This window comes from Vulpes vulpes, chromosome 9 (genome assembly GCF_048418805.1).
Source record: "Vulpes vulpes isolate BD-2025 chromosome 9, VulVul3, whole genome shotgun sequence".
NCBI lineage: Eukaryota > Metazoa > Chordata > Mammalia > Carnivora > Canidae > Vulpes > Vulpes vulpes.
The window spans coordinates 72,274,903-72,297,047 of record NC_132788.1 but is presented as its reverse complement, the minus strand read 5'-3'; the positions used below and the strand labels follow the sequence as shown (position 1 = coordinate 72,297,047).

At 39.2% G+C, this 22,145-nt stretch overlaps 1 protein-coding gene across 1 annotated transcript in view; it reads left to right on the top strand.

The window, feature by feature from the left end:
- Positions 1-2,294: 2,294 nt before the first annotated feature.
- The window catches only part of PPP4R2 (protein phosphatase 4 regulatory subunit 2), a 51,914-nt gene continuing 32,063 nt past the window's right edge, over positions 2,295-22,145 (top strand). Inside the window, exons 1-2 of the mRNA XM_072720427.1 lie at positions 2,295-2,570; positions 3,621-3,702. Coding sequence (XP_072576528.1) covers positions 2,537-2,570; positions 3,621-3,702 — 116 coding nt within the window. The 5' untranslated portion in view covers positions 2,295-2,536. The remainder of the gene's footprint in view (positions 2,571-3,620; positions 3,703-22,145) is intronic.

The window sequence follows — 22,145 nt, the reverse complement described above, 5'->3', positions numbered from 1 at the left end:
CATCTCCAAGTGAGGGGAACCGCTGATGAAAAGGGGCAAAGCAAAATGGAAGAAATTCGCATGGTATGTTCTCTAACCAAGACAACTTTTTGTGATAATGGGATTTTCTTTAGTTTTTAAAAAAGATTTGAGAGTGTGTGTGTGCACAGGGAGAGGGGCAGAGGGAAAGGGAAAGAATCTCAAGCAGACTCCCTGCTGAGCACCGAGTCCTAGGACCCAGAGCTCCATCTCACCATCATGAGATGGTGACCTGAGCCCAAATCAAGAGTCAGCTGCTTAACCAACTGAGCCCCCCAGGCGCCCTGATAATGGGATTTTCTTGATCTGTGCTGCATAATACAGAAACCACTAGCCACATGTGTCTACTAAGCTCTTGAAATGTGGGTAGTGTGACTGAGAAATGAATTTTATTGAGAAACTCAAGAACTCAATTTTGAATTTTAGATTTAAAAAAATTTTAATTAATTAAAATGTAAATACCCACACCTGGCTAGTAGTAACTATATTGTCTCACACAGGTCTTACAAAAGAGAGACCTGCCGGAACAGAGGACTGGGTGATAGAGAGAAGGGGAGGCTAGGCTTGGTATCTAGAGAATAGGCCAAAAAAAAAAAAAAAAAGAGAGAGAGAGAGAGAGAATAGGCCCCTTCAGACTAGAAGGGACCACGATAAAAACTAAATCTAGCGCGTGGTAACTGTATATTTGATGATGCCACCTTCATACATTCCCCTGCAAGGCTATTTAGGTAGATGCTCTGAACAATGAAAGGGTCTAAAGACACGAGGGACTGGTTCTCTGATGGCAAAATGAGAAGTATTTTGGGTTTAGGGAGCTTTTGCCTACATCTGCCACCCAGGGTCAGGGTCAGAGACATTATCTTTAAGAGGGTCAGCAGTTCTAAGGGCTGTGTCCAAATCTGTACCTTCTAAGACAAGTCAAAAATAGCCTTCTTTCCACCCTCCCTTCTTCCCTCTTCCCCTTCCTTTGGTGGCTTTGTGCTAGGCTTTCAGAAGACAAGGTGGAACACAATTCAGCATCTTTTCCCTGAAAAGCTCAGACATCAGTGAAGGTAGTAACAATGAACACGCTGGGCCGGGCGCCAGATGTTCTGGGTTCTGGTTGCCCTCTGGCCAGGCCAGCTTTCTACATCTCAGCTTTCGCATTTGAGAAATGTCAGGGTTGGAGAGGACTTTTGAGGTCCCGCCCTCCCTAACTTCCTGGGTGCTTATGTGATGCAACCCAAATCACGATGACAATAAAAACAGCAGCCACGTTAACCAAGGGCTTGAGAGTTCCAGGCACCGTGCTAAGGGCTTCACGTCCACCGTTTCACTCAAGCCTCGGGGGTGTTTTTTGCAGGTGAAGAAACTGAGGCTCTGAGTGTATAAACAACCGGGGGCAGGGTCCCACGGGAAGCAGTAGAAGTGGGCTTTGAATGCATGAGGTCCCAGTCCCTAAATGCTTAATCTCTTTGTTGTATGCATTGCCTTTCTTCAAGGTGGGTCAGTGCCCTGCGCTGGGTTCCAGCAGGGAGGTATTCTTGGTACAATTATTAATAACACTGAAGGGCTTTTTTTTTTTTAAAAATCTATTCATTCATGATAGACATGGTGGGGGGGGGGTGTGCACACAGGCAGAGGGAGAAGCAGGCTCCATGCAAGGAGCCAGATGCGGGTCTTGATCCCAGGTCTCCAGCATCACGCCCCGGGCCAAAGGCAGGCGCTAAACCTATGAGCCACCCGGGGATCCCTGAAGGGCTTTTTTTTTTTTTTTTAAATATTTTATTTATTTATTCATGAGACACACACACACACACAGAGCCAGAGACACAGACAGAGGGAGAAGCAGGCTCCTTGCAAGGAGCCCGACGCGGGACTCGATCCCGGGACTCCAGGGGCGCTAAACCGCTGAGCCACCCGGGGTGCCCCCGAAGGTCTTTTTTACCGCACATTCTGACCGCTGTGTGCACACAGTCACTTAAATCTCCGAGCACCTGCACGCGGAGGTCGACACTCATTGCACCGACAGGGAGAGTAAGTAAGGCTCAGAGAGGCTCGGCAAATTGCTCAGCATCACGCAGCCATAGCAACCGGCAGGGACTCGCGTTCCGGGAGCCGGCCCGCGCCCGCTCGTGGGGCCGCGAGCTCAGCGCGGGCTCGCCGGGGGTCGCCCCCAGGGGGCGGGCGGGGCGGCGCGGGCCCGCCGGCGCTCCGGGACTGCCTCCGCCGCGCACGCGCTCTCGGGCTCCGGGCCGGGGCGCGCGGCGGGCGCGAGGACGGCGGCGGGGAGCGTGCGCGCGGTGACGTGCCGGGCGCCATGTTGGAGGGCTGGTGGTAGCGGCTCGGGGAGGTGCTCGCTCGCTCGGTCTCGCTCTCTCGCTCGCTTCCCCCGGCTCCCTTCGGTGCCCCCCCCGGTCGCCTGCGTGCCGGAGTGTGTGCGAGGGAGGGGGAGGGCGTCGGGGGGGTGGGGGGAGGCGTTCCGGTCCCCGGGAGACCCGCGGAGGGAGGCGGAGGCTGCGAGGGACTCCGGGAAGCCATGGACGTCGAGAGGCTGCAGGAGGCGCTGAAAGGTGGGGGTAGCTGCCCCCTCTCCCTTGCTCCTCACCCTCCGCGGCCCCCCGTCCTCTCTTCCAGGGCCGGGGGGCCCCGAGGCCCCGGCCTGGGGGGGGGGCGCCTCCGCGGTTCCCATCCCCCTCCCACCTCCCCAGGGGCGGGGAGCCCTGTGGGCAGCTCCCTCCCGCCCCGCTCTGGGCTTTGTGTCGGCCGCCGGCGTCTGGGCTGGGGGAGGGGAGCCGGGGAGGCTCCGGTAGGGGCCCCAGCGTCCCGCCCACCCTTCCGGGGAGACGCCGTGTGCCCGCAGCCCCCTTACGGGCAGGCTCCGTGTTCCGTCAGGCCCCCGCACGCCGGGCGTCGGGTTGAGAGGAAAAGTAGAAGGTTTGGGGTGAGGGGGGTGGGGTGCGAGGGAGAGGGCGGCCGAGCAACTTTAAAGTGTCTCAGGAAGTCTTTTTTCAGCGCTCCTGAAGTCCTTCCTGCACGCGCCCTAATTCTGAGGGGGTCGCCTCAGCCGCCCGCCTTCCACGCAACAGGCTTGGGAACACCGTGGTTCCCAGACTTAGAGTAGCGTGTGGTTTTTTTCCAGCGTTTTCACCATAATGCATGTTGACACGCGAAGTCCTTTGGAGAACGGCGGCACCAGGTAGCTGCAGTCCAAGACGCAGATTTACGGGCTTTAACCTCGATCCGCAGTTTGCGGGGCTTTTTCCGTGGGGCCTCAGATCTGTATTTTAATTAGCGGCCCAGAGACTTCTGTTGGTGTTCCCCTGGACCGCACTTTGAGAAACAGCGCCTCAAGGATTTATGGAGAAGCTGAGTGCCCTCTTTAGGAGGATTCTTGTTCACAGTGTGGAGAGACACCATTGTTGGGAGTAGAACTTGGGAGAATCAGAAGTGAATATTTTGGTTGAGAGAGGCTGGCCTCTTTTTTTTTTTTTTTTTTTTTTTTTTAAATAGCTGCTTAATATTTCAGGAAGGACTTGGAGAAAAAGTTTGTTTGTATAGTGTATTGGAAATGGTTGATGGACTTTGAACATACTGACTGACAATTTTTCTTTCTTATTTAGATTTTGAGAAGAGGGGAAAAAAGGAAGTTTGTCCTGTCCTGGATCAGTTTCTTTGTCATGTAGCCAAGACTGGAGAGACAATGTGAGTTGAAAACATGCCTTGGTTGTTTCGCTCCTAGGTTTTCATTCAGAATTGGTTAGGAGAGGGGAAAAAAAAAAAAAAAAAAGGATATTTCAGAAGAAATATCGGCAGAAGAGCTGAATTTCAGAAGAGGTGAATAATCTATGTACAGCTGTACAAGCTCCACTTAGCGCATATACTGTATTTCCTTTACGCGTACTCCAATGGGTTTTAAAAATTTGTTAACATTTTCTTTGTATCTCTGCTTTTGTAGATTTACAATTTGTCTTGAAGAGCTAGAGAAAAGAATGCCTATCCTGTTAGGACCCTTTTTGGCCCTAACAAACAAGCTTATTTCCAGAATTTTGTGGCTTTGATTTCTGTCTCAAATTTTTTTTTTTTTTTTTTTTGGTGGTGGTATTTTCTCATATTGTCCTGTATCCAACCTTTTGTTGTCATATTTATATATGTGGGTGTTTGAAGTGTCACTTCTATTTATTCTCTTGAGGATTTAGGGTGATTATCTGACAAATTCCAGATGCTACAGTTTTGACTGTCCTGTAAACTTTCTAGGATAGCTAACTTGTTACATATGCTCAGCATTTTATTAGGCTTGTTTCCAAATGTTGTGAATCTGAAACTTACACTATGAAGTTAGGATTGTTTTCATAAGGACCATTCCAGTTCATTGTGTGTGTAGTTTGTGTGGCAGGAGTTGCTTTTGCCATCACTAAGTGAGTTTGTAGAAAGCAGTGCAGATTTGGTGACTTCCTTGTACTCTTTGTAGGGGGGTGGGAGCAAGAAAGGATAAAGGTTTCTCTGGGTGCAGTGTTACTAAATGAGCTTTCTTTTGGCTCCCCTGGGTCTTGTCTATTTTTAAAATTCTTTTTTGAGTTCTTCAGTGAGTGTAAGCTTCAGCAAGTGATGTATACTTTCTTTGGCTTTATTAGTAGATGTTCATTTCTCACAAGATTTGCTTGTGGTTGTAGTATATGTAGCCTTTTAATAACTAGCCCAATTATAGAAAGGAAAAAGACCCTCTGATTTAGTAGTCATGTAGATAAGCTGCTTTATTAAAATTACCAGTCAACTTAAGAATGTATCTTGATGCGTTCAATCTTATATTTTTATTTATTCCACTTAAAAAGAGGAACTCTTTAGGGAAGAAGTCCTATTGCCTCTGAATTATAGTCTCTCTTAGAACATCTTGATTTTAAAAATTGATGCAACATAATTAACTGGTATTTATGTAGATAAGCGTAAAATGACTAGTTGCCAGCTTTCAGAAATAATCCCTAAATCATAAATTTTTAGATTGCCATTATTTCTTTCCAGTTGTTAGCTGGTCCAAACTTAACCCCCTACAATACCAAGAGGAGAAGCTTTTTACTTTCAGAGTTTTGATACAAAAGATATCAAACTATTTGGAGATAGATACTTAAAATCTCTTCTCCTTATCAGGTTTGTATAAACTGTCTTTTGATAAACCTATGTTGACTGTAAATAGTTGAAAACTTCTGAAAGAAAACTTCTTACCCTGCCAGACTGGATCACCATGTGGCTAGGAAAGTTTAACCTGGTTTTTGGGGGTAATTATTTTGTCTTGATAGGGGTCTTAAGTTCTGCCACCCCCTTTAAACTCCTCCCATTTTTTCACATTACTAATAGTATTTTGTATTAAAATGGTGATATTAGATTCTTCATATTTGGAAAGTATTTTTAAATTTGTCATAAAGCAGCTGGTGTTCACACATTTAATTTTAATCTTTGTTTTTAATCAACATGAATGTGCTTTTTTTTTTTTTTTAATTTATTTATTTGACAGCACAAGCAGGGGGAGCAGCAGACATCCCTCAGAGCAGAGAGCCCAGTGGGCGGAACTCCATCCCAGAACCCTATGATCATGACTTAAGTGAAGGCAGACTCTTAACTGACTGAGCCACCCGGGAACCCTGAGCATGCCCTCTGATTCTGAAATCTGCAAAATTGCTGTCATCCATTTATGGTTAAACTGAGCTTTGTCTAACTTCTAGACAAAGATTTTAACAAAATGTAAAGTACAGCAGATCAGATCTCTCTGGTGTTTTAGGAGGGATGGGTTGCTTGAGATAAGAATTCCAGTTTTTATTTTCATTGATACATTACAGCAAGTAATCATTAACAGAAGAAATATGTGGACTTTATTGATGGATAAAGATCAGGGACTGCTTAGGCTATTTATTTTTCATTTAAAAAACCCTCAATTTGACACTTGTGTTTTTAGCTTTAGAGAGATTTTAGAATTACAGTGTAGGTTTTTACTAGCAGGAGGTTGTAGGAGAATTTAAAGAGTACTGGAACACTTTTCCTTTCTGGTCTCTTAAAAATTACCTGTCAACATCTAATATAGGAAGTGGGGAAAGATGCCCAGATATGGCATACTAAACTGTAATGAAGACAGAGATTATCTATCTAAACCAATTCCCAAATTTGTTGTGTTTGGCTACTTCAAAAAATTATTTTTATGTTGAAAAGGTTACTTTGTCCTGAAAATGGGACATTGCCTTAACACTTTACTGAAAGTAACAGTTTGTAACTTAATGCCAAGTATATATTATGTGTTGTATAAACAGAAACATATGTGGTGGGTTTCTTTTTTTTTTTTTTTTTTTTTTTTTTTTTAGGATTTTATTTATTCATGAGAGATGGAGGGGGGTGGGGTGGGGGGCAGGCAGAGGGAGAAGTGACCCTCCGAGGAGCAGGAACCTGATGGGGACTTGATCCCAGAACCCCAAAGGCTGATTGATGCTTAGCCACCCAGGCGCCCCATGTGGGGGTTTCAATCATGAATTTTAACATTTGATGGTGTTCAGTTGTGGATTTAAACAAATTCAATGAGTCTTAGTTGCAGTTACTCTTTTTTGGTAATCATATTGTCTCATGTTTGACCTGTGGGAGCCTCTTTCATTTGATTCCAGAGTCCTTTTGACTTGATCCTTGGTATTAGTAGTCTTTGATAGTATCAGTAGTCTGTGGTATTAGAATATGGCCTAAACTCCTAGCCCAGACCCAGAATCAGCCCTTCTCAAGAAGCTATGCCTTTAGTAGGAAATGGTGTTTATGGACTAGAGATGCTTATTATTACTGAGTTGGTCATTGTTTCCAGACTTTTCAAAATGTAAAGAACAGCAGATCAGATCTCTCTGGTGTTTTAGGAGGGATGGGTTGAACTAATAAAATACTTTGTGATTCATACTGATGCTTCCGATTCAGAATCAGGACTACGGTGTTTTACTTCTTCCACCCCAATAGTTCTGGTTCTCAGGGACACAGTGGAAAAGTCTAGTAATAATACCAACATCACCAGTGTAATAATTACTAAGAACATAAAAAATTGTTTATATACTCACCCAATTTGTTAGCCCCCATTTAAGAAAAGTAGTTGTATCTGCACTATCTGACTATATAGCTGTTACATAATCTCTTAACCATCATTTAATCTTACTTTTATAGTGGCTCTATATCAGCTGCTCACCACTTCATCTTTGCGTGTCTTCAGTATTTATTTTGTCCTGAATCCTTTTGCCTTTTTTTTGGTTTTGTAAATAAAGGTGTTTTTTTGTATATTTGTTTATTGGAGTTCGATTTGCCAACATATAGCATAACATCCAGTGCTTATCCTGTGCCCCCCTCAGTGCCCGTCATCCAGTCACCCTATCCCCCCTGCCTACCTCCCTTTCCACTACCCCTTGTTTGTTTCCCAGAGTTAGGAGTCTCTCATGTTGTGTCACCCTCACTGATATTTCCCACTCATTTTCTCTCCTTTCCCCTTTATTCCCTTTCACTATTTTTTTATAGTCCCCAAAGGAATGAGACCATATAATATTTGTCTTTGAATTCTTTTTCCTTATTTCTGTTTTTTTTTTTTAATTTTTTTTAAGATTTTATTTTATTAGAGACGGGGGGGGGGGGGTGGGGGCACAGGGAGAGGGAGAAGCAGGCTCCATGCAGGGAGCCTGACACGGAGAGGGAGAAGCAGGGAGCCTGATGTGGGACTCGATCCTGGATCTCCAGGATCATGCCCTGGGCTGAAGATGGCGCTAAACTGCTAAGCCACCGGGGCTGCCCTATCCCTGTTTTTTGTTTTTGTTTTTGTTTTTTTTAAAAACAGCTTTGTTGAGGTATAATTGACATGTAGTAAGCTTCATTTATTAAAAATAACATCGTTTACTGAATTCTGACATCTACATTCGAATTTTGACCACACTCAAGATTGTGAACATATATATCCATTCATTATTCCCAGAACTTTGCTCATGAGCCTTTGTAATTTTCCATCTCTGGGTGTGGTCCTCTCCCCTAAGGCAGCTAATCATCCACTTTTCGTCACTTCAGTTTAGTTTACTTGTTCTAGAGTTTTATATAAATGAAATTATACAGTTTGTATTCTTTGGATTCTTTTACTCAGCATAATTGAGGTCTATGTTCAGGTATCAGGAAATAATTCTTTTTTATTTCTGACTAGTATTCATTATATGGATATAATATATATCCATATAATGAATATATATATATATATAATGGATTTATATATATCCTACAGTTTTTTAATAGATTCACTTGTTGATGGGCACTTGGATTATTTTTGTTTTTTTCTGTTATCAAAAAAGCTATGAACATTTGTGTACAAGTCTTTGTATAGACATAGGCATTGTTTTTTTCTTGAGTAAAAACCTGGGAGTGCTGGATCATATGGTAAGTGTTGTGTTTAAGTTCTTGAGAAACTGCCAGACTTTCCAGAGTGATTGTACCAGTTTGCATTCCCACCAGTATTATGGAGTTAAGGTTCTCCACATCCTTTCCAGTGATTAGTATGGTCCTTCTTTTTTTGTTTTAGTCTTTCTGATAGGCACATGTTGCAAAGTGGTTTTAATTTGTATTTCCCTAATGACTAATCATATTGAGCATCTTTTCATGTGTTTATTTGCTATTTGTGTATCATCTTTGGTAAAATGGTTCTTCAAGTGTTTGCCCATTTAAAATTTGAGTTGTTTTCTTACTGGTTTTTGAGAGTTCTTTGTGTTACAAACACAAGGCCTTTACGTGACATATGATTTGCATATACTTTCAACAACTGCTTTTCTTTTTATTCTCTTGATAGTGCCTTTCAAGGTGAAATTTTTAATTTAATTCTGTTTTGATTTTTAAAAATTTCTTTGAACTCTGTGATATCTGTTATGTTCACTTGTTTTCATGTATTTTCTAGTTTAGTCTGTCTCCTGATTTATTAAATTTCTAATCATTTGCTATATTTGTTTTCTAAGTTTCTCTAATTCTGACTATGTATCATTTTTCTCAATGTCTTTAGCTCATTTTGGAATAGTATACAGTTTTGATCTGTTTTTGGACAGATCTTTCTAGCTTCTTTCATTGTCTGTAGGGATGTTTGCTCTGCTTCTTACTCTTTTTTTCTTATAATTAACTTTGTGCTGGGTTTGACCTTGATACTTTTCTCTTGGACATTTTTACATGATACTAGTTTTCCTGACCTTTTTTTTTCCTGACCTTTCAGGAGGAAATACGGTTCAGAGTAGCTTTCCTAACTTCACAGAGCTCTCTGATTGTTTTGCAAAGTGTTGAAGAACGTGGAGCTTGCTTTCTGAAATTTCCAGGTTCTCTTTTGCACTCTGGCTGTTATTTGGACCCCATCTTTCCTTTATCTTTATTGTCCTCTTTTCTGCATACTGGGGTCATCTCTGGAGGGTCATGTTCGGGAGCACATTGGAGCAAGATTGCAGCTCTCCTTCAGCTCCCACTGTGGGCTCCCTTTGGTTCATTCACTAATGGGGTGGGCAAACCCATTCAGTTTTAGCTGCTGTTCTCAGATTGACCTGTCATGATTTTTAGTGAATGCTTGTTGGTAGTTTTGTGGTTCTTCTATTCCTAGGCCCTTCAAGTGCACCATTAAATTACTTCTCTCTGCTTTCTCTTGTATAGAACCTAATAAGGTACAGGTCATGCGACTGTCATTTTTTCTTATCCTTTTATTCTTTGCGATTTGTGAGGTTCGCTACCTTCTCAGCTAGCTTTTTTTTTTTTTTCCAGGTAGTTTTATTGTAAATGTTTTTGTTTGTTGGTTTTTGGTTTTGCTGTCTAGTTATGTCTAATATATGGGGTTTTGGAGAGGTAGAAAATTATAGTACCACTCACCCTCTCACAATTACACTTATAAAAATTGTTGTTTCTTCATCTATAAAATGGAAATAATAGTAGTATCTTGTAGTATAAGTGGTTAATACATGGAAAACTTAGCTCATCGCTTGGTAAACAGAGTAAATGCTCAATAAATAATAGTTACTGTGTTGAGAGTGCTTATGTTGAGTCTGCTTCCCCATCCCCCTACCTGCCCCCTGCAGTTTCAAGTTTTTTGTGTTGAGCAATTTTGACTTAACAGTAAGAAAATAAAAGTTAGGTTACTTAAAAGTAGTTACCAACAACTGAGACCTCATGATTGTAAATAAAATCTCCTTAAGTGAATGAGGTTATTAGATCCTTCTGTGGGTTGCTTGAGAGAATTTTGTTTTGTCAACATAGTATTTACTAAACATTGTTTCTAAAATATCAGTCTCCTAGAGTGCCTGGGTGAGCAGCCAATCCTTGGTTTCAGCTCAGGGTATGATCTCAGTACTGAGATCAAGCCTGGAGTTGGGCCTCTGCTTGGGATTCTCTCTCCCTCTGCCCCTCCTACTCATGCCTGTGCACCTGTGCGTGCTCAATCAAGTAAGCATATAAATTTTTTTTAAAAAAAGAAAAGTCAATCTCTTATACTGCCTTCATAATTTTTGCCATATCCTTGTATATATAATTATTCATTTAGTACTCTTCTCTAGTTTGGCTTACTTTTTTTCAAGAGAAAAATATGGAAGTTAATCCTTCATTTTACTCCTCCACAAAAATATAATCACTATGTTAATGTTTTCCCCTTGAGAGAAACAAAATCTGAAACCACTGGTTTGTTGCATTACTTATATCTTTCTAAGTCACTTTTTTTTTTTTTTTTTTAGATTTTTATTTATTTATTCATGATAGAGGCAGAGACACAGGCAGAGGGAGAAGCAGGCTCCATGCCAGGAGCCCGACGTGGGACTTGATCCTGGGAGTCCAGGATCCTGCCCTGGGCCAAAGGCAGGCGCTAAACCGCTGCGCCACCCAGGGATCCCCTCTAAGTCACTTTAAAATCTATAAATACTCAAATATATATATATATTTTTTTTTAGACATAGGCAGAGGGAGAAGCAGGCTCCTCATAGGGAGCCCGATGCAGGACTCGATCCCAGAACTCCGGGATCCAAAGATAGATGCTTGACCGCTGAGCCACCCAGGCGTCCCTAAAATATGTACTTAATATGAATTTTTCATGTGCCATGTAAAGTCCTGTCATGTATATAGAGGAAGCACAGTAGATTTTCAGTAAATATTAGTTACGTGGATGTCCTTTTGTTTCAAATATCAGCAACTACAGTGATTAAGGTATAGACATGAAGAAAACTGTAGTCATTTTCATTTGTTTCATCACATCATGCTATAAACCTGATGTGTTGTGTATACTGCACAAAATCTATTGATTGATGCATTGGAAGCTAGGCATGCCAACTTTGTTTTCTGAGTAGAGTTAACTTTAAAATTTCAATCTCTTTGGTGTGCAAGTGAGCTCATATTTTCCATGTTGAGCCCAGATTTTTACTAGTAGTTGGCTAGTCCCATAATTTCATGAGAGTTAGCATGTGGTAATATCATTCTTGGAAGGAGCATGGCTTGAATTCAGAATTTAGCTTGGCGACTTCCCTGCGTGAATTTGAGCACGGTAATTGTGAGCTTGTTTCCTCACCATATAGTTGCCTTGGCTCTTGTGAGGACTCAAATAAATGATAAATGAAAGGATGTAGCTATAAATATTAAAATTTGGTATAAAAATAGAATGGTCTATATGTTGGGCATAAACAGTGAATTTGGCTTAAGAAACAAGTCTGAGGTCTTCATCTTGTGTAAAGAGCTCTGGGTTGAGTCGGAGAACACAAGACCTGGGTTTGAATTCCTACTTCTATCACTTTGTGACCAAGGCTGACTTCTTTAGTACTTTAATTTCCTCGTCTGTAAAATAGGACTAACGTGGGACTTGAGATAAAATAAGTTTATCTCAAGGGATGTTGTGGGAATTCAATGTATTTTTATACATCTAAAGTACTTAATACAGTAACTGGCACACAATGAACATCCCCCTCTCATTCCCACCCCCTAAGTGAAAGGAAGCTTCTGTAACTAGTTATTTTATTTTCCATTATTTAAGTCAGTTAAATTACTATGGGATACAGTTTGCTCAGATACTAAGTGAGGGGCTTTTAATAGATAATTTCCAAGGTTCCTCAGCTTGGAAAGCTTATAGGATTCTGTGTTGTGGCAGTAGTTACCTGGGGATATAGTATTGCAGCAGTAGTGATTAAGGGTGGAGAATGGGGCACAGTGATAGTGGTTGATGTTAAAATGTCTGATGATGGTGAAAGATTAACTTTTGGGAGTATGTTGCAGAGGTGAATGGTTTGGAGACCAAAAAAGAAAAAGAAAAAAGGAGAATTAGTTGTGTATATTTGGATGAGAAAGACCAGTCATTGTTTGTTACCTCTTAATTCATTGGAACCACAAAGAGGTTCACAGAATGCCATTCTTAGTGTCACCTGTATACACACCTGTGGTTTTTATCTACATCCATAGATCTTTTTGCCTGCTGAATGATGAATACATAGATTCATAATGCTTATGGACTATTATTAGAAGTCTGTCAAAAACTTCATGTTGCCTCAAAACATATTAGTAAGAAGTTACGGATTTTATCCAGAATTTACTGTGCTTTCCCTCTGTTTTGTGAATTGTAGGTCTTTTACTTTAATGAAATGGGAGTTTGTGAGTGAAGGTGTGTGTGTGTCTGTCTGCATCCTTCTGTCTTTCTGTACCAAAATCAAGATTCAGTGTTAAGAGCAAAAAAAACAAAACAAAAGCCTTAAATGTATTCAGTGACTAAAAGAGTATAGACAGTTGAAGAGGAAAATGTTGGCTGTTATTTCATTTAATACATATGTCTCTGAAAGCATTTTACTTTAAAAATACCCGATGAATCTGAGAAATATATTTTAGATCTTCATTTTTGCCTTCACAGGCCTTCAGATGTGTTCAGTTGCTCGTCTTTGCTTTCTCTGGTTTCAACCACAGCAAGCCTGTCCGTATTATCGGGCTGCCTGGGTTTGGCACTGCTTTTGTGGAATCTACCTTGTGTAATAGGCACTTCTGTAGGCACCCTCCAAACTCCATTCCTGCCAAATACATTGAATATTATTGAGAGATTACACCGTTGACTGCAAAGTGAAAAATAGTTAAGTGTCAAATTAGTAATGATGTAAAATAACAGTATTAGTGCCCCAGTGCTTTTTCAAAATGTGCCATATATATGGCAGTTAGATAACTAGGGCTTTTTTGTTAATACTTATTAGTGACTTGGGGCACGGGTGGGAGAAAAGCTTTGAGAGGTTCTATGACAGTGAAGATACTCTTGGAGAGGTATATTTGTCAGGGTATCTTTCTTGATTCTGTGCTTATAATTTGCTTGATTTAGAAGATAATATTGGTGAAAATTCTAGTTTCATTATAATCTGTTTGAATGACTTGATGGAACAAGTTAGTTACCTAAGCCCTATTTTCCTCAGCTCCCCAGCTGAAAATGAACAATGCTGAACTTCAGTCTTTTGAAACAGCAAGCATTCAGTAAATCTTTGATTCTTTATTTTGTTTGTACACTGATATGAAAATAAAAGTTAGCATCAAAAATAACATTTATTTAATACCAGTTTTGATACTTAAGAGTTTTGCAGCTTACTGAAATTGAAGTCCTAATAATGAAAACATATTGACCAGTTACAGTGATCTCTGTTTAGGCCCAAGACTTTCTAAATTTCATCAAGCTTCCTTATACTTGTGACTGAGCTACTCATTTTTTTTTTTTTTTTAGATTTTATTTATTCATGAGAGAGAGAGAGGGACAGAGACACAGGCAGAGGGAGAAGCAGGCTCCATGCAGGGAGTCCCGACATGGGACTCAATTCTGGGACTCCAGGATCATGCTCTGGGCCGAAGGCAGCGCTAAACCGCTGAGTCACCCGGGCTGTCCCCCGCCTTTTATATATATATACATATATATATATATATAATTTTACATTTTATTTATTTATTTATTCATGAGAGAGAGAGAGTCATTTTGCTTTCCAGAAGTTTGTTTTAGCTATTTTCCTTCTTTGCTGTAAGTAGATCTGACTTAGACTTTTTCAGACCTAGAATACATTTTACTTTCCTGTCTCCCTTTGATTTGTCTAGGCTCCTTGCAGATGGCTGGGTATCTCTTAAGTATTATGGACCCTTTAAAAATTTTATTTTCGTAATGTTACTTCTTGATGTATACAAGGCTTCTCAGTACTCCTACATACAGAGTTTTTATTGGTCTTAAATTTGTGGACCTGAAATTGGGATTTATCTTTAAGGGACTAGAATTTCCACATAGGACTTGTGTTTTGGGCTAAATTGTTTTTTCTTCGTAAAATGCAAACTTTCAGTAGACGCTTATTTTGTGCCAGGCACTGTCAAATGTTTCATATGTGTATCTTAATTTGATCTTTACAACTACTCTCTTAAATAGGTATCTGCTTTTTAAAAAGAAGATACTGAGACTTACCGAACTTAAAAAGTTTTAAGATAGTACATTTGGTGAGTGAATTGGAGTTTAAACTCAGGCATCCTGACTTTAGGTCCTCTTATAACGTGTACTTTTAGATCACTTGGTGTCTTCTCACTTCTTTCCTCTTCACTGAAGCACTCTGAGAATTCTTTTAAAACCTTTAGAATTTGAAAATAGACTTTTGATAGGAATCTGTTAACTAGTTGTTTTGAGATTTTCTTGCTGCTTATCTAATCCTGACTAGATATCTCTGTCCAGCTTTCCTTTCCTGTGGCATACCATCATGTATGACCTTAGAAGGCTTACCTTGTAAGCACTGACACCATAGTTTCCTGGGGATTGTGGCAAGTATTGGGAGGTTGGGTGTGGTAATTAATTCGTGATTTAAGAAAAACTGTCAGGAGATATGGAAGAGTCAGTAAGGTAAATTACTGGATATACCCTTAATATTTGTGATTTAGACTATTTTTTCAGTAACCTCAAAGGCTGAAAACTTACAGTAATTGTAATTTTCCAGCAGCATAAATTTGAAGCACATAGGTGTGAGACATGCATATTTTAGTTGGAAGTAGGAGTCTAGCTTTCTTTTTAATATATGCCTTTTGAATTTGTTATTCTTAATCAACCAAAAATCTTAACCTCTGAGTATTATTGGGAGGTAGGTGGTAATATTTCCATTTACAGGTGATGAAACTGGAAAAAAATACTCTACAGAAGGATTTGAAATTTGAGAGGTGCAAGCTATTATAAATACATTTGGGAATTTTGCACTATTGTGTGTGTGTAACTTTAAGAGGGAGGGTGAGGATAGCTTGTTAACTGATGAAATATTTCTATTTAGAATTGTTTGTACTGAAGTGAATTTGATATTTTTGGAGATTGTTTTATTTTGGTCTTATTTTGGGAATATTGTCCTTGGTGACTGCAGGGTGATTTTTGAGATTATAGATGTTTTGCCTCAAAGTAATTATTTGGAGACAGGTCCCACCTTTTCTAGGGACTTGGCATGACAGAGTATTTCTGCAGGGTGTAATCTTGAATGTGGGTAGTATGTGGCCTAGTTTTCTTTTTTCCTCAATAAGTACTGTTGGTGAGTTCAGCGTTTTCCTGTTGATGAACTGTTGTAAGACAAGTAGTCTTTTTCTTCCTTTTTTCTTCCTTTTTCTTACTCCTGTATAGATATTGATGGCTCTCTAGTCTTGCCCTGTGAATTAGAGAGAATTCATGGGGATACCGGTTTTCTTGTAAATTTTGCCTGTGGCATTTGATTTTGCTGTCTTAGTTGCTGTAGGATATGACAGAAATCAATGCCATGGTCAAGATGTAGCCACTTCACATTTTATTTTCTGACAAAATATTAGGTGAGTGAACAGGTGGTAAATTTTAAATACCTGTTTTAAAACTTTGTCTTAATATTGTATCTATCTTGAACATGGAAACTATCATACATACATTTTTTGCTTACGTCCCCATTTCGGTTAAGGAGAAATTTGGTGAGAATAACTGCATATCGAGTTTAATGGACATGAATTAAATAATTATGCCTATACTGTGGAAAAACTCATGTACAAAGATTATGGAAATTAGTATTGCTTAGATAAGCTTGTCATTAAAATTTTTTTATTACAGAAGTACTAAAAAAAATCAGACCGTACTTTTAACCTGTTTCTTTTATATTAACAGAATTTTTTTGTGTATATAAGTGTATATGTGTTAATTCTTTTTAAAAAAGAGGTATCAAAGTTCTGCAGTTTGCTTTTTGTTAACTTGCTGTATTTGTTTTTTTTTTTTTTTTTAAATGATGATGACTAGTACATTTTTTTTTTTTTTTTTTTTTATTTATGATAGTCACAGAGAGAGAGAGAGAGGCAGAGATACAGGCAGAGGGAGAAGCAGGCTCCATGCACCGGGAGCCCGATGTGGGATTCGATCCCAAGTCTCCAGGATCGCGCCCTGGGCCAAAGGCAAGCGCTAAACCGCTGTGCCACCCAGGGATCCCACACCCTTTCCTGTATTTGGATATCTTATCAAAACACAAAAATTTGCCTCATTGTTTTTATGGGTTGCATAGTATTCCCTTGTTTGGGGTATACTGTAACTCACTTGCCCTGTCCTCCTTTGATGGTCCTTTAAGTTGTTTGGAATTACAAAACAATTCAAACAGTGCTTAAGTGAGCACAGATTAAAGAATGGGATCTATAGATGGAAGTTTATGTGCATTATTATTTTATGAAATCTTGGCAGCTGGCCTCCCAAAAAGTTTTTCAACATAACACTTATACCAACAGTGTATGAAAGTTATCTACCCCTGTCAGCACCAAGCATTGTTAGGCTTTTAAATTTGAAAATCTGATAGATGAAAAATTGTATATCATTTTAATTTGCTTTTATTTTGTGCCTACATCTTTCCATTTGTTTATTAACAATTATAGTTTCTGTTTTCCTCATTTATGAAGTTATGATTTGTTTTTCAGGGTTTTTGCTAGATTTTTATTGATATAAAGTAGCCTGATGAAATTACTTCTAAATAATTGTACTTTTATGTGTTAGGAATAATCTGAGTTTAAGACCGCATCAAACAGCAAGTTGTTTAAAAACAATGGTCATGACTATATTGACTATATAGCAAAGAATAGTCTTTGTAATGATTGGGTTGAATTTTTAGTTTCTGGCATATATGTCTTTTTAGTCACATTCCATAGACAGGTAGTCATATTTATCAGTTAAAGACACTTTAGAGACAAAGTATGAGCTGTGTCTTTAATTTTATGACTGTATTTGAAGTTCTGTCCTTTTGAATTTTTTCTTTGCAATCTGGTTCTGGCCTGTTTCTTTGTAAATAGGCCAAAACAAACCAGTTATTTTAAGTTAAAAAACTACATTTTGCTCTTCAGTTGACTGAATACTGCGAGCACTCTGAGATTGAAGAAATGTCCTAGAGTCCTGATACTCAAGCAGAAGTAATGAAAATAACCACCTACAAAAATAAGCTTACCTTAAGGATTGTACTGTCTTAAGTTTAGTTTTGAATAAATATGTTCTTTTATTTAGATGTAAGTAAAATATTTGATCTTACTTGTGCTTATGTAAGCTCATAGGACTCTGCAATGATTAAAACTACTTGAAGATGTTTCAGATTTTGAAATGGGAGCTTTTTCTTCAAATTTGCATTTAATTCTCTAACATTTGCCTTCACTTTCCTTTTCAGATATTTACAGCAGTGGTCCTCAAGTAGGGATGACAATGACTAGAGACATTTTTGATTGTTACTAGTAAGGGAATGCTATTGACATCAAATAGGTAGTGGCCAGGGGTGCTGTTGAAGAACCTATGTTGCACAGGATAAATCCCAACAATAGAGTATTATCAGACCCAAGATGTCAATGGTACCAAGATTGAAAGATTTTACTTCATAGGGAAAAGAATACATTAAGCTTTAAAATGTGTCTCATAGTTTATTCTTTGACTTGTGAAATAAAAACAATGATGGGTAGAATCAAGATCTTTAACCAAGTCTTCTACTTTTACCTTTTGGAATTCTATTTGAGAAACTTAGTAAAGTTTAATTTTGAGAGATAAATATTCTTGTCAAAGATTCATAGCCTCATTATAAGTGTATTTCTTGATTTTTCAGTAAAGATGGAAGTCTCAGATGTTTGCCTCTTATCAAATATTGCCTAGAAAATTCAGTTGCTTCTTTACTCACACTCAGAACACTTCTAACACTACATGTGTTAGCTTTCTTCCTCATACCAAGCAATTCTTTGAAACTAGCTAAGTGTCTGTCCTACAGTTCAGTTCAGTTCTGGCACTGTCTACCTGGGGTTAATTTGAGATCTCATAAATTAAGGGCTTACTCTCACAAAACTCTCCCTCCCCCTCAGATGCCAGTCACACATCCCAGATGTTACACCTGTGCTCTGACCAGGCTAAAAAAAATCAGAGGTTTCTATGACCTGCTCCTTGGGTTCCATTAATTTGTTGGAGTAGCTCACAGAACTCAGGAGAGCTGTTTACATAACTAGATTACTGATTTATTACACTGGATATTGAAGGGTACAAATGAATAGCCAGATGAAAAGATACATAGGGCGAAGCCCAGCAGGATCCTGAACTTAGAAGTTTCAGTCCATGTGGAGTTTGGGGTGCACTACCCTCCCAGCATGTAGCTGCATTCTTGTTCGTGATTCTGGAAGCTCTTTGAATCCCATAGTTTATGGAGGCTTCATCATGTAGGCATGATTGATTATTCACTCCACTTCTAGCCTCTATCTTTCTCTGGAGAATGGGGAGAAGGTGCTGAAAGTTCTAAGCTTCTAATCTTCTCTTGGTCTTTGTGGTGACCAGCCCCCATTCAGGAGCCCATCCAGAGTTGCATCATTAGAACAGAAGCTGTTTTTATCACTCAGGAAATTCCAAAGGTTTTAGGAGCTGTCAGGAACTGGGACCAAAGACTAAATAGTAGAACAGGTGTCCTAGAACCCCTGTTTTCAAGGCTTTTGGGAGCTCTGTGTTAGGAACCAGGAAGAGAGACCATTTTGTGTGTGTGTGTGTGTATGTACATGTATATGTCTGTATATTATTTCACAAATACATCCATTAGCTAGTTTCCTGGGACAAATATATACATAGAGGTGAGAGAAGCTTTAATTCGTCATTTCATTAAGAGTACTGGCTTTGTGTGTTAACATTAGCTACTCTGCACGTATTTAACCTATAATTTCCTGTAACTTCTGCTCATTGGTAGCTTGGCAACTGTGATTCAGGGATGAAATCACAGGCTATAACTTGGCTGATATATCAGTAGAACATTAGTGGTGGCAGTGTTGACCACTTCTTCCACCTCCAAAGGCGCTAACTGCCCTAGCCTTGAGAAGTCCCCTGCATACTAACCCTTAAAAGGGAAGGGTTAGATACATTGAGTCTGGAAAGGGTGAGAGAAAGATAAATTAGTTGTTTCTGTCATCTTTAATGTATTCTCTTCATTATCCATGCATTTCAGAAACAAGCTGACAAGGTCATCATAGCAGAAGGTTGCAAGTTCAAAGTGGAGAGGCCTACCAAACCTGCATATTTTAGTGCAATTACTAATAATGCATCATTAAATACGTTACAAAGGGTAACTGGGTGGAACACCAGATGAACAGATGTAGACCAGGACTGTTCTAGTTAGGATGTATGGTCACTCTTTGTTCCTTTTAAAGTCTCCCATGTTAGCATTATGAGTTAATATCATTCCTTCTTACACATTTATTTCAGTGAGGCAAATACTTTAAAATTTTATTTTTCCAATATTGTCTTTTGCTACCATTTGTAACTTGCCCAAATTACTTGGATTTCATTGAATATGCAGTGCTCTTTTTTGGTAGTATTAAATTCTAATTGCATCTTTCTTTTGGCTATCCCTGATGTTCTTACTCATGGTATAACATCCACCTGTCTTTGAAGATTGTTCAGGTAGTTCCATTCAAATATATAGTATCTATTGAAAAGCTTTCTTAGACCCCCTTTTCTTAATAGAAACCACCATATTTCTGATATGCATTGATCATGGTTTCTATTGCAGCTCTTTGCTTACTAATCTGTTTCTACTTGAGGTTCCCCAAGCTTTGAGGAGGCTGAAATCGTGACATAAAGTAGGAGCTGAATTAAATATGTATATAGAAGAAAAAGCAAAATCTTGTCTTCCTCTGTTAAAGAAGTATTCCGACTTTAGAAAATAATCGAAACTACTGTGTCCAAATCCTGAGATATGTATGTGAGAAAGAAGCTTGCTTTCTCTTCCCTTTTAGTTTTCCTTTGTCTAGATTCTATTTATCCTTTGTAAACTTTGTGTCTAAGCCTTCCCAGATTTTTAGACAATATAGTAACTTTGCCTTCATAAAATTTCCATTTGCCATTTCCTATTCTATGTTGGGTATTTTAATAGAACTATTATTTCTCCTATCAAGCTAAATTCTTTGGCTTTTGATCTTTATATCCTTCTGTAGTGTATGTCACTATTTCTTCAATAGTAGGCTTGCTGTCTTAGATTATAATAATAAAATAGTGTAGATTATGGCTTCAACAGCAGAACTTACGTTCTCACAGAAGTTGGAGGTCTGAGATCAGGTGTCAACATATTTGGGCTTTGGTGAGGGTTGTCTTCCTGGCTTGCAGAAATCCACCTTCTTGCTCTATCCTTACATGGCAAAGGGAAATGAGAGAAGGAAGGGAAGGGTATGAGAGATGAAATAGAGAAACAGCAAGCAGTCCCCCCCCCCCCCCGCCCGTCTCCTAATAAGGACATTAATACCATTTTTAGGGACCCACCCCCATGATCTCATCTATACCTAATTATACCTCCCAAAGACCTCATTTCCAAATACTACAATTTTATGTGTTAAGGCTTCAACATAAAAATTTTGGAGAAACACTTTCAGTCCATCATATTTGCAACTCATCTGTGCAATTAGTACATCTTTCTTTTTATACCTACTGATTAAATTCAGGTGTGGTTTCAGATATGCAGATATGTTCTTGAAATTTTGATTTCATGGGAGTTTCGTGAAGTAAATATTTTAGATGTACCCAGTTTAAAGGAAAATGGGAAAGAGGGTCTGGGATTTTTTGAGCCTCCTACATTATAATTCATATTATATGACATTCTGCGTAAGATATGCTGGTGTGAAATTCTTCTGAATGCAAAAGTTCTTTTTGTAATCTTCCCACCACTTAGTTTTTGTGTAATTTCTGATTGTGCTTTGCTTCCTTTCCTTCATTCCTTCACATCTCTATTAAGATGCTAGCAAATATTTATTGAGCCTATATTCTCTGCCAGGTTAGTTGCTGGGAATGGAATGCAGTGGTGAGCAAACAAACCACAGTTGGTTATAGTATTTATTATTTTAGCATTACAGTATTATTTCATACAATATTTTGTTTGCTGCTTTTATTGGCATTTGCCTGTATCAAATATGTTGTCTTCATTTTTAAAATTAGGGCTAGGGGGAACTGTGTAAGTGTAGTTCCTTTAGAGAGTAATTTCTTTCAGTTGATCTTTAAATTAGTATATGCTATGAGCCTAAGGCTAATCAGATATAGAAGGGGTCAACCAATAATAATAATTTTTGTCATATATTTGTTTTTAGATTTTGGGTAGGGAGGGGAAAGCTTTAGTTTTCAAGAGATAATAGCCTCATAATGTATGAAGTGCTATAGAGATTGATTGGATTAGATGGAGATAAAATTGAAATTGCTTTAAATTTCTGCTTTTCAAATTTTTCTGCTATGTATATATAAATTCCAGATATTTCTGAAAATTTTGACATAATCACACATATATATATGTATTTAGGTTTTATTTATTCATGAGAGACACAGAGAGAGAAAGAGAGAGAGGCAGAGACATAGGCAGAAGGAGAAGCAGGTTCCTCTTGGGGAGCCCTATGTGGGACTCAATCCCAGGACTCCTGGGATCACGCTCTGAGCTGGAGGCAGACGCTCAACTGCTGAGCCACCCACGCCTCCCATAATCACAAATCTTATTAAAATTAAGGTTTGGCTCACCTAGATGGTTCAGTTGTTTAAGCGTCTGACTCTTGGTTTCAGCTCAGGTAATGATCATGGGGTTTGTAAAATCAGGCCCTACATCAGGAGCCCCATGTCAGGCTCTGCACTCAGCATGGAGTCGACTTAGGATTCTCTCCCTCATCTTTGTTCCTCCCCC